The sequence below is a fragment of the Monodon monoceros genome, unplaced genomic scaffold (genome assembly GCF_005190385.1).
Source record: "Monodon monoceros isolate NGI ecotype Baffin Bay Population unplaced genomic scaffold, NGI_Narwhal_1 Super_Scaffold_1, whole genome shotgun sequence".
NCBI classification, from domain to species: Eukaryota; Metazoa; Chordata; class Mammalia; order Artiodactyla; family Monodontidae; genus Monodon; species Monodon monoceros.
In genome coordinates, this window is record NW_021703765.1 from 79,252,873 (window position 1) to 79,272,816 (window position 19,944).

At 44.8% G+C, this 19,944-nt stretch overlaps 1 protein-coding gene across 13 annotated transcripts in view; it reads right to left on the reverse strand.

Annotated features, from left to right (window-relative positions):
- The window catches only part of KDM2B (lysine demethylase 2B), a 124,151-nt gene that overhangs the window by 46,213 nt on the left and 57,994 nt on the right, over positions 1-19,944 (reverse strand). For all 13 annotated transcript variants that reach the window (XM_029232813.1, XM_029232777.1, XM_029232766.1 and 10 more), the window contains one exon: positions 3,505-3,591. In XM_029232813.1, the coding sequence (XP_029088646.1) occupies positions 3,505-3,591 (87 nt within the window). The remainder of the gene's footprint in view (positions 1-3,504; positions 3,592-19,944) is intronic.

The following is a 19,944-nucleotide window of genomic DNA, read 5'->3' on the forward strand; positions in this document are numbered from 1 at the left end:
CCAAATGCCCATCGACAGATGAATGATTAAACAGACTGTGGTGCATCCATACAGTGGAATATATTCAACCCTATAAAGGCATGAAATACTGAAAGATATATAACTTGGATGAACCTTGAAAACGTTCTTCTAAGTGAAAGAAGTCAGTCACAAAAGGCCACATACTGTACAATTCTATTTATATGAAATGTCCAGAATAGGCAAATCCATGGAGACAAAGTTTCCAGCAGCTGGGGGAGGCGCGGCTTGGGGGAGTGGGAACTGACCGCTAATGGGGCTTCTTTTAAGGGGGTATGAAAACGTTCCAAAATTAGACTGTGGTGTTGGTTGCACAACTCTAAATATTTTCAACATACTAAAAACATTTCATTGTACACTTTAAGTGGGAGAACTGTAAGGTATGTGAGTTCTATTTGTTTCATTATAAGGTGTTTAAAAAAAAGCCTGGCACCCCACAAGCACTGTTAAACGTCAAAGGCTCTTACTTCTCCCTCCCCCACTCTTTCCCAACCAGCCTAAGGGCTCCAATTTCTCCCACCAATGTTGATACCATCCACCCCCAACTTACGTACAGACCAGTGCTTATAAACCAGTCCTCCAAGGGAATCTTAAATAAGGGCTACTCCCACCAGAAGCCAGCTTCCTGTTTCCAGGCCTTGGGAGAAGGGGCAGAGCTTTCTTTTTTTAAAAAAAATGCCTAGAAGCCCCTGAGGAGTGGCCTAAGTGACTCCAGACAGGGCACATTTGTGGTCCTGAAGTGATTTCCCCCAGAGGCTGATTTGGACCCCTCCATTAATTCTGAGACTACAGTGAGTAGTGGTAAGTGTGTTTCTTTAAAAGCCCATGCTCTCAGATGTAGAGAACAAACATATGGACACCAAGTGGGGAAAGTGGGGGAAGGGTAGGGGGATGAACTGGGACACTGGGATTGACATGTATATACTAATATGTATAAAATGGATAACTAAGGAGAACCTGCTGTATAAAAAAATAAATAAAATTAAAAAAAAAAAAAAGCAAAGCCCATGCCCTCTATAAACCCTAATCCGTCCTGTGGAGCAATTCCTCAGCTAGGAGGGAAGCAGGCGGTAGCAAGGCAAAGCCACCGTTTCCTCTGCAGGTTCAAAGCAGCCATGGGACCTGGCTGGGCTATTTCAAGTTGCTGTGTCTGCAAGCACGGTTTGTGGTCTAATAAATGACATTTATATTTATGGCCCATGTAGGGGAAAGTCAACTCTAGAACCCCACTCAACATCCACAGATTGGGGAGCTAAAGGCAGATGTGCAGGCAACTCCTTTTCATTCCTATGGCCACCTCAGTTCCCACTAAGCTTCAAAGAGAATTAGAATTCAATACCCACAAGTACTTTCCCCATTAACAATCCCACATTTAGGAATATACCCTAATGGGAGTTCCCTGGCAGTCCAGCGGTTAGGACTCGGTGCTGTCACTGCCGTGGCCCCGGGTTCAATCCCTTGTCAGAGAACTAAGATCCCACAAGCCGCACAGCGTGGCCAAGAAAAAGAAAAAGAATATACCCTAAGAAGATAATCAAACAAAAGTGAAATGAATAACCCAGAACACCACTGTCCTATAGAAATATAATGTGAGCCACATATGTACTTTAAAATTTTTTTGAAGCCACATTTAGGTAAGAAGAAACAGGTGAAGTGAATATTAATAATCCATTTTGTTTAATATATCCAAAATTTTATCATTTCAACTAGGGTTGCCAGATTTAGCAAATAAAAAATACAGCATGCCCCATTACATTTCAGATAAAGAACAAAAACTCTTTTTAGCATAAGTATATCACGTGCACTATATGGGATATACTTATAGTAAAAAAAGGTATCTGCTGTTTATCTGAAATTCAAATTAATTAATAAATTTATTTATTATTTATTTATTTTATGCCTGTGTTGGGTCTTTGTTGCCGCGCAGGGGCTTTCTCTAGTTGCAGCGAGTGGGGGCTACTCTTCGTTGCAGTGCGCAGACTTCTCACTGTCGTGGCTTCTCTTGTTGCGGAGCACAGGCTCTAGGCGAACGGGCTTCAGTAGTTGTGGCACGCGGGTTCAGTAGTTGTGGCTCGTGGGCTCTAGAGCGCAGGCTCCGTAGTTGTGGTGCACGAGTTTAGTTGCTCTGCAGCATGTGGGATCTTCCCGGACCAGGGCTCAAACCGTGTCCCCTGCATTGGCAGGCAGATTCTTAACCACTGCAAGACCAGGGAAGCCCTGAAATTCAAATTTAAATGGGCTTCCTTTTCAAATCTGGCAACCCTAATTTCAACAGGCAATCAATATAAAAAATAAATTAAATTGGTATTGTGCACTGTTCTTTTTTGTGCTAAGTCTTTGAAATCTATTGTGTATATTATACTGACAGCACCTCTCAATTTGGGCTTGCCTTATTTCAAGTGCTCAATAGCAACATATGACTAGTGGCTACCCTTTTGGACAGTAGAGATCTAGAAAGTTCCTCTCAGTGTTTTTTATAACAGTAAAAAAATCAGAAATTAGCTGCTTAGGTTACAACTGACATTTAGAGCACTTACCATGAATCAGCCCTTGTCCTACGGACTCTGCATGCATTGTCTTGTTTAGTCCTCACAATGACCATTTGAAGTACGTACTGGTATAACCCCTTCTTACAAATGAGGAAAGCAAGGTTCCGGGAGCTTATATAACTTGGTCAAGAAAGTGGTGCAGCCGAGGTAGGGCACTGGTTGAAAGTTTGGTCTCTGCCGTTAGACTGATCTTTGCATCCTTGGCTCTGCCAAGTAACCTAACAAGTAACTTCGTCTTTTTAAGCCTCAGTTTCCTCATCTGTAAAACAAATCACAAGTGTCTATCCCACAGGATTGCTGGAGTCTAAATAAGACAGGGGATGCAGAGGACTAGGCAAGGCAACCTGCCCCTGGTAAGTTCTCAGTGACGTCACTACTATTCTTCCCAGCATCTTTGTCCTTTCCTGTTTGATCAAATTTTTCATGGTGAGCACCAACCCTGTTTTCTTTTTTTGGCCACACTGCAAGGCATGTGGGATCTTAGTTCCCCTACCAGGGATCGAACCCGTGCCCCCTGCAGTGGAAGCGTGGAGTCCTAACCACTGGACCACCAGGGAATTCCCCAGCATCAACCCATTTAGAAAGAGAAAAAAACTACTTTCAGAAGAGGAGAAAACAGCCCAAAAAGCAGCTAGAGGTCAAGGGAAGGAAGGAAATATAGAAGAAAGGAGGGGAGGAAAGGAAGAAAGGTGAGGCATCACTTCCCCAGTTTTCTGAGTGACCACCAGGGGGCAGTGCCTGCAGTTTCCACAGCTAGGGAAAATGATCCGTTTTAAAAAAAAAAAGTTGCAATGAACAACTCATCAACACCATTCATCTTAAATGGGGTGCCCTCTCCCAGGAATTCCCCCTGAAAGGCTGCCAACATTCATCTTACAAGAGATGTGAAAAAGCAGTGGATTTATGGTCTCCCAGCTGTGGGCGATCTGTGTCTCACCTTTGGAGTCTTCTTTGGCCAAGTGACTACGGGAACCCCAGTGATGGCCAGACTGGGGTCGTCATCCGCGTGCTCCTTCAGGACATTCTGTGGTGAAACAAAGCAGCCATATTAGCCTAGGGTAGAGGGGATGTCTCTGAAGGGGGCTGGAGGCTGCACCTTACCCAGCAGAACTCTCTGCAGAGTCACTGCCTGTCCCCCCAACTCCACCAATACCCACACACTCAATAGAAACCAAGCAGCCAGGCTTCCCCAGCATCCACAAAACACAGAACATCCCCTTCTCCAAAAAAATTTTTAAAAGCAAATCACATACCTCCCTACGACTTGCATGAATGTATCATTCACTGATCATACTTTTGACACCAAACATTTGTCCAGAGCTCCAGGGACTCTCATGGACCCAACCTCATTTAATCCTTACCAAGTCCTCTGGGAGGGGGCTGGGCAGTGACCCAACTGATCCTCTAATGTACACAATTCAGCTACGTACTCAGAGAAACAAAAGCAACCATGAGGTCTCACCCATGAGCCCTGCCTCTGGTTTTCCATCAGTCGGCAAGCCATGTGTATTCTCATCCTGGTGTGTAAAGACATGTCATTGTTTTTTGCATCAAGGGCCCTAAACATGAGTAGCTACTCAATCTGGTCTGACCAAGCTTGGAGTCTGCTAGCCATGTGCTGGCAGAAAAATGGGCTGTGATGGACATACTGCCAGACTGTGTGAGGGTCTCTCATACAGGCACTTTGGGTTGACTCCTTTGTGGGTGGTTTCAAGGTTTTTCAGGGTAATCCTGACTCTACCAGATTTGGGCCTGGTGTGCTGCTAACTTTAGAATCTCATCAAGGTGTAAGATGTCACTCCACTGAATCATCCCTAACTTATTGGTGAGGCAACCAAGGTTCAGAAATGCTCAAAGGACTTTGATGCCACCCCAGACCAGGAGGACAGAGCCCCCGAACCCTGCTCTCTGGCACCAGACTACCTGCCCCATGACCATGTCACACATGGGTTTTTTGGCTGCACCCACAGCATGCCATAAAAAGGTGTTTAGGGATGGACACAGATGTGTTACTGGCCTATTCGTTACTGGCCTACCTCAACCATTAATTTTTGGATTGTACAAAACATTCCTGCAGAGACATTTAAGAACAGAGTAAGTTGCACAGTAGCACTTAACAGGAAGAGCAGAAGAGCTCAGAAGATAAATGTAAGTGAAGATGATTTTAACTCACTTTCCCAAATCTTCACCAGAAAGAATCTAACTCACTTCTAACTTATCTACTTATTTTCCTACTTTTATGATCATCATTTGGTTGCCCGATTTTTCAAAATGTTGGGACTTCCCTGGCGGTCTAGTGGTTAAGACTCCACACTTCCACTGCAGGTGGCATGGGCTTGATCCCTGGTCAGGGAACTAAGATCCCACAAGCTGTGCGGCGGCAAAAAATAAATAAATAAGTAAAATAAAAAGTAAAATAAATAATTTTTTTAAATAGAAAAATAAAATTTTTTAAAACGTGCCTATTACCTCAAACCCACCTGAACAACTCCTTCCTCTCCCCACAGAAGAGGGCCAACAACACCGTGGTCAAGAGTTTGGCTTCTGGGGGTGCCTGGGTTCAATTCTCAGCACGTACAACCTTCGCGAAGTCCCAGAGTCAACGTCAATGATTTATAAATGCTATCTATAAAATGTCTTGGTTCACTGCTATATCCCCAGCTTCCCACAATGACTAACCTACAGTAAGTCTCCAGTAAATAACTTAAATAAATAAATAAATAAAGCCACAAATCCCCAAAGAGGGACTCTACAAAATGCCTAACCCGTACACCTTAAATCTGTCAAGGGAGACAAAAACAAGCAAACTCTGAGAAACTATCGCAGACAAAAGGAGGAAGAAAGGACATTAGGTAAAAATTGAGGAAATGTGAATAAACGATAGCCTTTAGTTAACAATAATGTATCAGTATTGGTTCATTAGAAGTAACAAATGCAGGGCCTTCCCTGATGGTGCAGTGGTTAAGAATCCGCCTGCCAATGCAGGAGACACGGGTTCGAGCCCTGGTCTGGGAAGATCCCACATGCCACAGAGCAACAAAGCCCGTGCGCCACAACTACTGAGCCTGCGCTCTAGAGCCCGCGAGCCACAACTACTGAGCTCTCGTGCCACAACTACTGAAGCTTGCGCGCTGGAGCCCGTGCTCCGCAGTAAGAGAAGCCACCGCAATGAGAAGCCTGCGCACCACAACGAAGAGTAGCTCCCGCTCACCACAACTAGATAAAGCCCGTGCAGAGCAACGAAGACCCAATGCAGCGAAAAATAAATAAATAAATATATACATAAAAAGTAATAAATGCACGCTATTATCATAGGATGTTAATAACAAGGGAAACTGAGTGTGGGGGTTATGTGGAAACTCTGTACTATCTGAAGAATTTTTCTGAAAATATAAAACTGTTTTAAAACATAAAGTCTATTAATAAAAAATAATTTTTAAAATGCCTATCAGACAGTAGAAACAGCTACAATAAAGGAAAACAGGATTGTTAGGTTGCCAATTTTTCTAACACCTATGCAGCATATTTTAAAAGAAATACAAGGCTTCCCTGGTGGCGCAGTGGTTGAGAGTCCGCCTGCTGATGCAGGGGACGCGGGTTCGTGCCCCGGTCCGGGAAGATCCCACGTGTCGCGGAGCGGCTGGGCCCGTGAGCCATGGCCGCTGAGCCTGCGCGTCCAGAGCCTACGCTCCACAACGAGAGAGGCCACAACAGTGAGAGGTCCGCGTACCGCAAAAAAAAAAAAAGAAATACAACAGAAAGGAAACAAGTATCAAGTATACAGACACAATGCAACTCAGGTGTGGAATTCACATGGAGTGTATGAGGCAACCAAAGGCTGGGAGCATTGGCAGCGATCGCTCCCTGGATCGTGCCTGGAGGAAGGAGTATTTCATCACTGACATTGTTTAGAATTGCCAGTTCCTGATGATGACAAAATCAAACCAACTTTTTATCAGCTTTGTTCTTTCATTACTGTTTTCACATGCACTGCGGACATTGTACCTCTCACAACTTGCACTTGAGTGGGTCATTCCCACAGCCCTCTACCCACCTGGTCACCACTCGGGGTAGGTGAGACTAGCCAGGTGAGGGGTAACTGTCAACGTCAGGAGGAGAGCAGGCACCACATGTTCTGCTGAATGAACGTATGAGAGTAAGAAGTACTGAGTGCTTGCTTTGTGGCCGGTACCGTACTAAATATTTCATATCTACGCTCTCACCCAATCCTCCTGACCACCCTGTGGGATGAACTATCATCATTTCCACAGTGCAGATGAGAAAAGCAGGGCTTAAGGGATGAAGGGAATTGTCCAAGACCACTCAGCCAGTAAGGGGTGAAGACTCTTTAACGACTGCATCATTCGGCCCATCTCTGAAAAAGGGAAGGGAGCCGTGTTCATATCAACACTGTTCACAGCAGCAAAAGAGGGCACTTCCCTGGCGGTTCAGCGGTTAAGGCTTCACCTTCCAGTGCAGGGGGTGTGGGTTCGATTCCTGGTCAAGGAGCTAAGATCCCGCATGCCTCATGGCCAAAAGACCAAAACATAAAACAGAAGCAATAATGTAACAAATTCAATAAAGACGTTAAAAATGGTCCACATCAAAAAAAATTAAAAGAAAAACAAAAACCAGCCAAACGGTAGAAACAACTCAAGTGTCCACCAATGGATGAATGGATAAATAATATGTATAATATACATACCATGGAATATTATTTAGCCTGAAAAAGGAAGGAAATTCTGTCACATGCTATAACGTGGATAAACCTAGAGGACATTACGCTCAGTGAAATAAGCCTGACACAAAAGGACAAGTACCACATGATTCCACTTATATGAGGTCCCTAAAGCAGTATATTCACACAAGCGGAAAGTAGAAGGGTGCCTGCTGGGCTGGAGGAGGCGAGAAATGGGGAGTTATTATTTAATGGATATAGAGGGGCTTTTCTTGTTTGTTTTATTTTTTTATTTTATTTTTTTCTGGATACAGAGTTTTAGTTTGGGAAGATGAAAAAGTTCTGGAGATGGATGGTGATGGTTGTACAACAATGTAAATGTACTTAATGCCACTGAACTGAACACTTAAAGGTGGTTAAAATGATAAATTTCATGTTATGTATATCTTACCACAATTTTTAACAAGGGGAGAAAGGAGTGGGGCAAGGCAGTCCCTCCCTAAGGAATGGATTCAGAGGTTCCAGAAAGTACAGATTGGGGACATACTATCTCACTAGTTAAACTTCTGCTGTTTTGCCTGGGACAACACTAGTTCTAGACTCAGAAGATCTGGGTTCAGGTTCTACAACTTAACCTGCATCACCTCGGGTAAGCCACAGCTTCCTATTGTGTGTCCTCGGAGTAGAGCAGTGACATCTACACCTTGACTGTAGGCTATGAAGCTGGATGTGATTTTATTACCATTCTTAGGAACATTTGTTGAGTGCTTGCTCTAGACATTAAAATAATCCTATCTGTGGGGTAGGGCTGATTCTCCCCATTTCACAAAAGCAGAAACTAAAATTCAGAGAGGTTCAGTGATATAGTTCAAGGTCACAGAGCTAAGAGGTGGGTGAAAACTGGCATTGACCTGGTCCATCTGACAACAAACCTAACCAGTAACACTGGGTGATAAAGCCTCAGGAAACCATGTTAGCAACGTCTCCAACTGATCCCTACCCCATTATTAAAAAGACACCTAGGAGACTTCCCAGGTGGTCCAGTGGTAAAGAATTCGCCTTCCTTGGGCTTCCCTGGTGGCGCAGTGGTTAAGAATCCGTCTGCCAGTGCAGGGGACACGGTCCGAGCCCTGGTCCAGGAAGATCCCACATGCCACGGAGCAACTAAGCCCACGCACCACAACTACTGAGCCTGCGCTCTAGAGCCCGTGAGCCACAACTACTGAGCCTGTGTGCCACAAGTACTGAAGCCCGAGTGCCTAGAGCCCTTGCTCTGCAACAAGAGAAGCCACCACAATGAGAAGCCCACGCACCGCAACAAAGAGTAGCCCCCGTTCACTGCAACTAGAGAAAGCCCCCACGCCCAGCAAAGACCCAACACAACCAAAAATAAATAAATAAAATAAATTTATTTAAAAAAAAAAAAGAATCTGGCTTCCAGTGCAGGGGACGCAGGTTCGATCCCTGGTCAGGGGACTAAGATCTCACGTGCCACGGGGCGACTAAGCCCGCGTGCCTCAACTAGAGAGCCTGCGTGCCCAACTACAGAGCCCATGTGCTCTGGAACCCGCACGTCACAACTAGAGAGAAGCCCGCGTGCTGCAACGAAGAGCCCGTGCCACAACAAAGGGCCCACTTGCCGAAACTAAGACCCGATGCAGCCAAAAATGATAAATAAATAATTAAAAAAAAAAAAAAAGACAGCCAAGAGACAATCTGGGCTCATATTTACCATTCGACTCACAAATACAGAAGTGAATCATCCCCACCTATTCCTTGCAAAACAGACAGAGGGACTAACTAACACCATTCAGCCACTAACACCTTTATAAAGCCTTTCTGAAACATCCCCCCCATCACAGAAGAGGCTCGTGTGACCAAAGTGGGCCTGCACAGGAATGAAATTTTGTTGACATTTCATGGTTCTTAATAACCCATATGAATTTCACACCCTCCTCCACAATACATCAGGGTTTGTTTTCTTCTAAAAATAATGTTTCCTGCCCCCGACACACACCAATCATTAAGAAAAAAGCTTTTCAGGAAGATGCTCCATGTCTAGCCAAAGCTATATACATATATCTTACCCTATGGTTGGGGGGCAGAGGACTTCCACAGGATTTTCTGCCCCCTTATCCCAATCTCAAACTCTATGCTGGGGGGTAACAAACTCAAATGCCTCCAGGAACCAAGCAGGGAAAGTTAAAAATATAAATGGACTCTTAGAACAATAGACAGTAGTGCAGCGTATGGCAAACTAGAGACCACATGCCCAGTTTACAGATGGCAAATGCTTCTCAATTTCAAATTATTAACCTCTTGTGGAAATGAACCCTACCAGATCTCTGGATTTTCAGAAGAAATCAAAGATCCAGAGTTTTATTTAAAATCTCTCCAATTTCAGGACCTTCCTGGTGGTCCAGTGGTTAAGACTTCACCTTCCAATGCAGGAAGTGCCAGTTCGATCCCTGGTCGGGGAGCTGAGATCCCACATGCCACGCAGGCAAAACACCAAAACATAAAAAAAAAAACCAGAAGCAATATTGTAACAAATTCAATAAAGACTTTAAAAATGGTCCACATCAAAAAAAAAATCTTAAAAATAAAATAAAACAAAATCTCTCCAATTTCAAATGTTGGCAACTGACTGAAAATTTCAAAAAAAACACTGTGAGCCACATATATCTGTGGGCTGGCCTGGGCCATGGGTGACCAGTTTATAAACACTGCTCTGCATGTGACTGAAAATAATGCCCACTTGCCTTGGTTTGCTTTGAGTTTCCTTCTGAATTGTCTCAAGATTTCCTGTCATTTCAGTATCAGAGCTGGTGTCAGTAACTCACAAGCATTGAAGTAAGGCCTCTTTAGAGGAATGGCTGGTTAAAAAAGCTATTACTGGGGACTTCCCTGGTGGTGCAGTGGTTAAGAATCCGCCTGCCAATGCAGGGGACACGGGTTTCAAGCCCTGATCTGGGAAGATCCCACATGCCGCGGAGCAACTAAGCCCGTGCACCACAACTACTGAAGCCCGCGTGCCTAGAGCCTGTGCTCCGCAACAAGAGAAGCCACCGCAATAAAAAGCCTGTGTGCAGCAACGAAGACCCAACACAGCCAAAATAAATTAATTTTTTAAAAAACCCTTAAAAAATCTATTACTGAAGGCATAAGTATTATTAATAATTAATGCATAATGATAAATAATAATTAAAATTAATAAAGAGACCTCGCCAAGTATCCTTGAGTCTCGGAGCTCATACACACACTTCCTGAAGGAAGCAGAGTTCCTCTCCATGTGTGGCTGTCAGTGGCCACCAGGGGGCACTCTGGTCTCTGGCCCACAGGGAAGTATTTTTCGTCTGTATGTGACAGGCTGCAGGAAGAGGAGATTATTCTAATTGGAGATTTTCTCTCTGAGAAATAAATTGTGCTAAAGGGAGGGAATCTTGTCACTGTCTTCCCTGGGCTCTGCTAGCATTTATACACTCCCTGGGGCTCTTGGAAGCAGAGACTAGGAAGCCTGGGTGCCTGTAACAGCCCAGCACTCTGGGTTATACCATACAACCCTTCTGAGTAGGAATGAATAGGGCAGGCTTTCTATAAGAGAAAGACTGGGGCCACCAGGCCCTTTCTGATGCAAACTGCCCTGCTTTTGACTTAAGATAACCACAGACAATGGATGTGCTGGGCCTCTGCTCCTCCTTATGCCAACTTCTCTCAAAGAGCTTTATCAGTTAACACTGGATTCAGGCCCCACTGCTCCCCAGAATGGGGCATTAATAATTAGAAACTCCATCTATAACTGTGACTAAAAATACCAACACTGTGACAATAAAGCAGAAGCAGGTATCAGGAAAGAATCACCAACCACAGGCCAGTAGAGGGAGAGTAACATGGCATGGAGCAGCTCGCGCTGCTGTTGTAGGGAACCCAGCAGTCTCAGGGGTCCCTCCTGGCCATAGGTAAGGACCCCTGCAACCAGGCATCAATGCACCTTAGGTCTCCCAAGATCCCTGCCTCCACTCCAGCCCAACCATCTTGTGCCTGCCTGTAAAAGCCCATCTGTACTGGGCTGAACTGTGTCTCGCAAAAAGCTATGTTCAGGGAATTCCCTGGCAGTCCAGTGGTTAGGACTCCGTGCTTTCACTGCGGGTTCAATCCCTGGTCGGGGAACTAAGAGCCCACAAGCCTCATGGTGTGGCCAAGAAAAAAAAAAAAAAAAGCTATGTTCAAGTCCTAATCCCTAGTACCTGTGAATGTGACCTTACTCGGGGGGGGGGGGGGGGGGGAGGCTTTGCAGATATAATTAGTTAAGAATCTCGAGATGAAATAATCCTGGATTTAGGGTGGACCTTAAATCCAACGACTGGTGTCTTTATAAGAGAACAGAGAGGGAGATTCAAACAGACATAAGGAAGAAGGCCATGGGAAGACAGAGGCAGAGACTGGAGTGACATAGCCACAAGTTAAGGAACACCAGGAACCCCCAGCAGCTGGAAGAGCAAGGGAGGATCCTCCCCAGAGCCTTCCAAGGGAGGACAGCCCTGCCAACACCTTGACTTCTGACTTCTGGCCTCTGGAACTGTTAGAGAATAAATTTCTGTTGTTTCAGTCCACCAAGTTTGTGGTCATTTGTTATGGCAGTCACGGGAAACTAACAGACCACACTTGCCATAGTGCATCATGATTAAAAGCTTATTAGCGGGATTCCCCAGGTGGGCCAGTGGGTAAGACTCCGCACTCCCAATGCAGGGGACCTGGGTTCGATCCCTGGTCAGGGAACTAGATCTCGCATGCATGCTGCAACTAAGAGTTCGCATGCTGCAACTAAAGATCCCGCATGCCACAACTAAGACCTGGTGCAGCCAAAAGAAATAATAAAATAAATAAAATTTTTTTTTTAAAAAAAAGCTTATTAGCTACATGATTTGGGCGAGTCACCACATCTGAGTCTCAGTTTCCCATCTAAGAAATGGAATAATAACAGTCCCCACCTTGCCAGCAACATAATACATGGAAGGTGTTTGGCATGTGGAAAATGCTCAACAAATGTTAGCCGATCCCTTTTGGCTTATGCCGTATTTCCTGTTGGGATACACAGTCCCCATCCTCTGTTTGCAGAATTCATCCATTTAACAAGTTCTAAGCATAGGGAAAAAATATTAAGTTTATTTAATTTTGAAGGTCAGTTTAAAAGCTGATTTAGCTGCATAACTAGTGGGGATAAAAATGTGATTCAGGGACCCAGAAGTCAGTTTTAGGCTAAAAGGAACCCCAAGTGGCATGGATCAACCCACCCACTTTTCAAGTCTAGAGTTTGCACAGGTGTCTGGAACTCAGATCTCTGGCCCCTCACTGCTCTCCTTTGTTCTCCTGAGGTGGTACCAGCAGCAGACTCAGAATAACACGTACCTTGTTTGGCTCCTTAGGTGACAGGATTCACCCCTGTATCAACCCTCTATCCACTCACAGCCCAGCAAAAATACCAAACACAGGGCTCAATATTACATGCAGCCCCCAGTAGAAGAGCCTTGGTGACTTCTGGAGGCCTGACCCCCTGGCCAGGCTGAATCTGGTTGCTCCCTGTTTTCTATGCTCTGGGTCATCCTCAGGGTGTGAGAAAGCCAGGCTGCAGCCCTCCCACTGGCTTCCCGCCTTTTGGCTCCTCTGAAGCAGGAGGGGTGTGAAGATTTTTAAAAAGCTGACAGTGCTGGAGGTCTGGGCTCTACGCCTCACTGTTTTGCAAAAGAGCAAGACCCAGAAAGGGCAACTTAGATAAGCAGGTGTGTTCTGGGGTCCAGAGCTGATGATCCCAAGGGAGAAAAGCTGTACACACCTTCCTTTCACAGTCATGGGTTTCACAGACTCTCACACTTGACCCTAAATGGGCCTGTTCTCACTCCATGGTGTCTGAAATAATATCAGCTCTAGCTCACTGAGCACTTAAAGGCCCTGTGCTAAGGCTTGCTTTCTTTACCCATGTCACCTCCCTAATTCGATGAGGCATGATTCTTACTATCCCCATTTTACTGCATTCCCCCAGAGCAGTCAGCTGGTTAATGGATGGTACAGGGGAGTCAGCCTGGCTCCACAACCTTTAGTCTTAAAAGATAACACTTGTTTGGGCGATGTACTCTTAATTTAGCATTATTTTCTTTCCTATTTCGGTTTTAATGAAAGAACAATACAATTGATCTCTTTTTTAGTGGGTTTTGTTGTTTTTTTTTTAAGTAACATCTGAAAGCAGTGGTCCCTCACTGTCTCTTCCAACCCCTTAATTCCATTCTGCCCCACAATTCTATGTGGCTCATAATTCTATGCAGTCCCATAATTCCATGCAGCCCCATAATTCCATGTAGACCCACAATCCTATGTGGCCCCATAATTCTATGCAGTCCCATAATTCCATGCAGCCCCATAATTCCATGCAGGCCCACAATTCCATGTGGCCTCACAATTCCATCAGTCCCATAATTCTGTGAGGCCCCATAATTCCATGCAATAAGAAAGGTGGCTGTCTATAGTAAGCTGGCATTTCCACCCCTGGCTGACACTCTGGCAGCCAGAAGAGCATGGAATGATAGGAAAGAGAGCCTGGCATTATCTTAATAAACAAGGACAGCTGCAGAATCACCTTGCAGATGTATATCTGACAAAGACCCTCCCACTTCCTATCTCGGTGGTCACTGCGCACTTAGGCCCAAGCCTTCACAACCTTGTAATGCATCTGGTTATTTTCAAGTCATGTACAAATGATTAGAGAAATGGCCTCATGCCCTCCTACCCTCCCATCAGAAGCCTCAGCTCTCTGGAGTTCTAGCTGAAAGTATAGACTCCTCTAGGAGGGACAGCATGCAGGGTAACTCCCATCTCACTAGGAATTACTTTGTCCACCGATTAATGATTGCCAATCCAAGAGATAAACGGGGGAAAAAATGAACTGAATAGTGAGCCCCTCAAAATTCAAGTGCATCTAAAACCTCATAATGTGACCTTACTGGGAAATGGGTCATACTGGATTAGAGTGGGCCCTAATCCAGACATCATCCTTATGAGAAGAGAAGACACACAGAAACACATAGACAACACAGACTGCCAATGTAAAGACTGTGGCAGAGACTGGAGGGTTGTAGCTACAAGCCAAGGAGCTCCAAGGATTGCCAGCAACCAAGAAAAACTGGAAGAGACAAGGAAAGATCCTCCCCCAGAGCCTTCAGAGTGAGCATGGCCTTGATTTCAGACTTCCGACTTCCAGAACTGTGAGACAATAAACTTCTGTTGTTTTAAGCCAGTTTGTGGTACTTTGTTACAGCAGCTTTAGGAAACTAATACAGACGGTAATCGCTAACCTAAAACAGGGATGGGGGAAGCTGAAAGGTGGTGAAAGAGCATGGGAAGGGTGGGGAGCTGGTCAAAGCCAGTCTGACTCTCCTTTGCCCATTACCTAAGCATACCTAATTTTTCTCCAAGGACTTACTAGGAGAGCTAAGTGTTCATTACCTCATTGTCCCACAAAATAATTCAGTGACCTAGGTCCCTGTTATTATCCCCATTTTACAGTGAGAATACTCAGATTTCAACCAGTTATACACTTAAGAATGGCCAAGGAACCAACAGAATCTGATCCCTGAAAGGACAAAGCACATTTAGTCTAATATCTTAGATTTACATACAGGTAAACAGAAAGGTGGTATGACTCGCCCAAGGCCACACAGCAAATAGCTAAGAACAGAAACTGAAATTGAATTCAAGCATCTCTCGTGTCCTGATTTCTTGTTTTTGCCATTACACACAAGCCAGTATCCTGCACTCTCCACAGAATAATTGTCTTAAAAGAAGGGAGTCACTTAAGGCACCTTAATGCCAAATCCCAAAGAGTTTCACAAAGATGGGGAAGGAAATGGCTTTCTTAGATTTTTACAGGATGCTGGCATCTCCTTTCCTGTCAAAAGGCAAAAAAGTAGATGGTCATTTTGACTTGAATCTAAATCAAGACCCCCTCCCCACTCCCAGTCAAGTTTTCAAGGTCCCACTGAGCTCACTTGGTCTTGCTTAAACCATAGGGTCACTGAGGTATTCTCATTAGCATGGCTGCAAGGAAAAACTCAACTTTCAAAAGTCCTGCCCACAAAAAAGAGTAAACTAGACCTATAGAAACAGACACAAAAAAGCAAGCTTTAAGGGACAAAAGCAAGTATGAACTAATTAAAAACAAATTTATATATGTTTGTGTACATGGGAGTGAGGGGAAAGCTCCAGAAGTACATTCAGTGAGTGATTAACAAACGTTATTTTCCAGGATGTGAGAATTGAGGAAGGGGACATTTTCTATCCTCTAGCCTATAATGTTTATTTATTTATTTATTTTTTTACACTGATCATTTAACAACATTACACTTAAAACTCTTTTTTTTTCTTTTGGCCACATCACGCAGCTTGCAGGATCTCAGTTCCCCAACAGGGACTGAACGCAGGCCACAGCAGTGAAAGCCCTGAATCCTAACCACTGGACCACCAGGTAACTCCCTACACTTAAAACTCTTAAATAGATGAAATATCCAGAATCAGTAAATCCATAAAGACAGAAAGCAGACTGTGGGGGAGGGGGAAATGGAGACTGCTGATGGGTACAAGGTTCTGCCTCAGGTGATGAAAAAGTTCTGAACTAGACAGAGGTAGTGGTTGCACAGTACTGTGAATGTATTTAATACCACTAAACTGTACACTTTAAAATGGTTAAAATGGTAAATGTTTCTTCCTTCAAGATTCTAAACTGGTGATCTGGTAATTATAATTAATTAATGAATGAATACGATAAATGTTGTATATAATTTACCGCAATAAAAAACATAGGGACTTCTCTGGTGGTACAGTGGTTAAGAATCCGCCTGACAGGGGCTTCCCTGGTGGCGCAGTGGTTGAGAGTCCGCTTGCCGAGGCAGGAGACACGGGTTCATGCCCCGGGGTCCCCTGGGCACATGCCGCGGAGCGGCTGGGCCCGTGAGCCATGGCCGCTGAGCGTCTGCATCCGGAGCCTGTGCTCCGCAACAGGAGAGGCCACAGCAGTGAGAGGCCCGCGTACCGCAAAACAAAACAAAAGAATCCGCCTGACAATGCAGGGGACACAGGTTCGAGCCCTGGTCCAGGAAGACCCCACATGCCGCAGAGCAACTAAGCCCGTGCGCCACGACTACTGAGCCTGCATTCTAGAGCCTGCGAGCCACAACTACTGAGCCCGCATGCCTAGAGCCCATGCTCTGCAACAAAGAGAAGCCTCCACAATGAGACGCCCGTGCACCACAACGAAGAGTAGCCTCCGCTCACTAAAACTAGAGACAGCCCACGTAGCAATGAAGACACAACGCAACCAAAAATAAATAAATAATTAATTTTTTAAGAAAACCAAAACCATACATTACAAAAGAAAGGAAAAAATAGGTTTTTGATAAAAGCTAAAACCTAGCCATCTGGAGACTGACTTACTTTGGGGACTGTCTCTAATCCCAGGGGCTCTGGTTACCATGAGCCACCATTAGCAGCAATCTCTGAGGTCCCAGAGAAAGAGAGAGAAGGAAAGAAGACATCATCTTTTTGCAACACAAGCCAAAGATCATAACTGATAAACCATCAAGGGTGAACCACCACTGGTGAGAAACACAAATCACTCAATGGTAGTGGAGGCAGTGGGCATCGGCTAAGAATTCTGTCTTGGACCCACATTCCTGAGATGACTTTTAGTTCTCAGCCAGTGTAAAAGAAACCCCAACATCTGAGAAGAGTGAACAAAGGGACCTAAGCATGCAGCCAGGAAGAAGCTGCTCACCTTCTGTGACAACACTCACTCTAGAGGCCAGTCTTGGCTTCAAAATCTCCTCTGGGTCTCCAGGGACTGGGAGGGACTGGGGCTAATGGCCTGGCCAGAGAGCAAGGAAGTAGCTCTATCTACCTACTCTGGAAAAGACGAGTTGTCCACTTCCCCCATACAGGCCACACAGCACTCAGAGGTGCTAGCAGAGGCTCCAATTTTCATGGGGCTCTAAGGAGACCTGTCCACCCAGCTTATAAGCTCTTTAGCCTGAAAAAGGCCCTCCTCAGACAAGGCTCAAGACCATAAATATCTCTGGAGACAGGTAAGTTCAATAAGTAAGCTAAATGGTTAGATTATACTAAAAAGAGATGTGTGAGCCAAATGGTAAGTAGACATTAGGGAGACAGTAGGGAGCGGTGGGGACTGAGGTGTATGAGATCACCTGCTACTCACTTCCTGCTGCTTGTAGCCAGTCAGGAACATGAGCCAGGATAGCCAGGATATTTTATATAACTTTCTTGACTTTAATTTATTCTCCTGATTTTTTAATGTTAGCAAGTAATTACAAAAATATGTTCAATACTATACAGGCCAAATGCAATGCCTAGAGGCTGGATTTGGCCCTGGGACTGCCAATTTACAACTTTAGTCCCAGGACCAAACAAATCTGTTGCTTGTTCTGTAAAGGAAGTCCAAACTCACCTTATTACCTTCCCCCTAAATTCAGAGTCACCTCTGAGAAGAGAGAAAATCACTTTCTCTATAGCGGCCAAAAAAGCAGTCTAGTGTGTGAGCGCATGGACTCCCCCATTGAGCAGTATGTGTGGCCTTGGGCAAGCTACTTAACCTATCTGTACCTCAATTTTCTCATCTGTAAAATGGGGGTAACAAAAGTACCACAGAGGATTGCTAGGAGGTTTAAATGAGTTTATATATGAAAAAGATCTACAACAACAGACAGTAATTGAGATTCATTACCACATATTATGAGCTGCCACTGAACCCCATGGTGGCGGTTGGGGAGGATGCAGACTGGGATCCTTGAAATTTGTCTAAGCCCCTACCCTAGGCCTCCTTCACACCATCACGGGGCCTAGACTGAATCCAGTCTCAGAGGTCGATCAGGTGGGTACAGGTGAGGGATACAAGGGTCTCAGTCCTATCCCTAGAAAGAAATCTGACCAACCAGGAACACTGCACATAAACATAACGAAGTAAAAAAGGCTCTTCACAAGCACAGAACAACATTTCCTCTTCAGATGAATGTTTTTTTTTTAACTCATTTACAACATTTTGGAACCTTAATGCTATTAGTGATTTTATTATTGATGAAAATAGCTTGCTTTCACTTTATAGGATCTTAGAAGAAAAAAGTAGCCACATGACAGAAGTCTAAGGTTTCCTTTAGGAAACCCAATATTTCCTTTAGGAAACCCAAAAACTCCATTCCACAAGATTAGAGGTTCTTATTCTGAGGTCCAGGAATAGGCTCAGGAGTCCAAGACCCCCTGATATTGCACACAAAATTTTGTGTGTATAAGCGTATTTTCACAAAACTCTCAAGAGAGGTCAGCAACCTCCAAAACAGTCAATGAAAAAGACCTATTTGAAAGTAAAGATTTGTTTTGTTGGGACACTGACCACAGAGTTCTTTTACCTGGCAATTTCCCAGAGTTATAAGATTTTAATTTTGTGGCACCTATAGTGGGTACACCTGCTATATATATAAAGTAAGACATAACCTGGATTAAAGATCCTGTACACCAGTTCCCTCTGCTGGTGGTACCTGTTAAGCTACCTGATTGGGCCCCAGGTCTCCCCTCCACTAGACCCCAAGAGTTCAGTGCCTGATCACTGAGCACCTCAAGGGCAGCAGAACAGTCTTAATATTTCTAGATTCCAGGGCCTGACACAATGTTTTCTAAACAAACAAATATACAAATGAACTAATTAAGTCCTTGGTTGAGTCTGCAGCCATTAAAGAAGAGACAAATTCAGTTTCCAACCACAGCAGGCAGCTGGATTCCAATGTCTGAGAATCAGACATTGGAGAAGGAAGCCCAAATGTCTCTGAGGCCTCACATCAAAAAGCCTTACCAATGCTGAGACAGGAGGCAGTTAGTTCCAAGTAGTGATATTCACACAGGCACCCTGGAGGCTTCATCCCAGCCCTACTATCTACCTGCTGTGTCACCTCAGGCATGTCCCTTAACCTCCCTAAGTCTACTTCATCATTGGTTAAGTGCAGATGGTATGGGTACCTACCACTTCCCTAGCACTGGTACCTGGCAGGTGGTAAGCTTTCAACAAATGTTATGATTACCACAAGACAAGGCCTCCCAATGTATTTCCTGTTTCTTAAATACATTGCACGTTTGCACTCTGCCTAGAACATCCTTCCCCATCTGGAGGACTCCTACGCAGTCTCTAAGGCCCAACTCAAATTCTCACTGCATAACTGTCCCAGAGCCCGCCCCTGGTGTGGCCAATAAGTGTCCCCTCACACCACTCCCATGCCCTGGGTACACACTGTGGCACTCAATTCCCTGTCTCCTAATTTCTTTTTTGTTTGTTTGTTTTTGGCCACACTGCACGGCTTGCAGGATCTTATTTCTCAACCAGGAATTGAACCCGGGCCACAGCAGTGAAAGCACTGATTCCTAACCACTGGACCACCAAGGAATTCCCTCCTGATTTCTTTATCTGCGTGCTTCCCGTTCCCCCATGGCCAACACAGCTGGTGCTCAATGAGTTTGCTCAATAATTAGGCTCTACTTGGAGACCTCTGAATCCTGGGTGGCCAGGTGGCTCTTAACTGGCTACCTACAAGACAATCGGGATGTACAACCTGCTCACATGAAACAGAAGCATGCTCCAGGGGAAGCCAGCCCAGA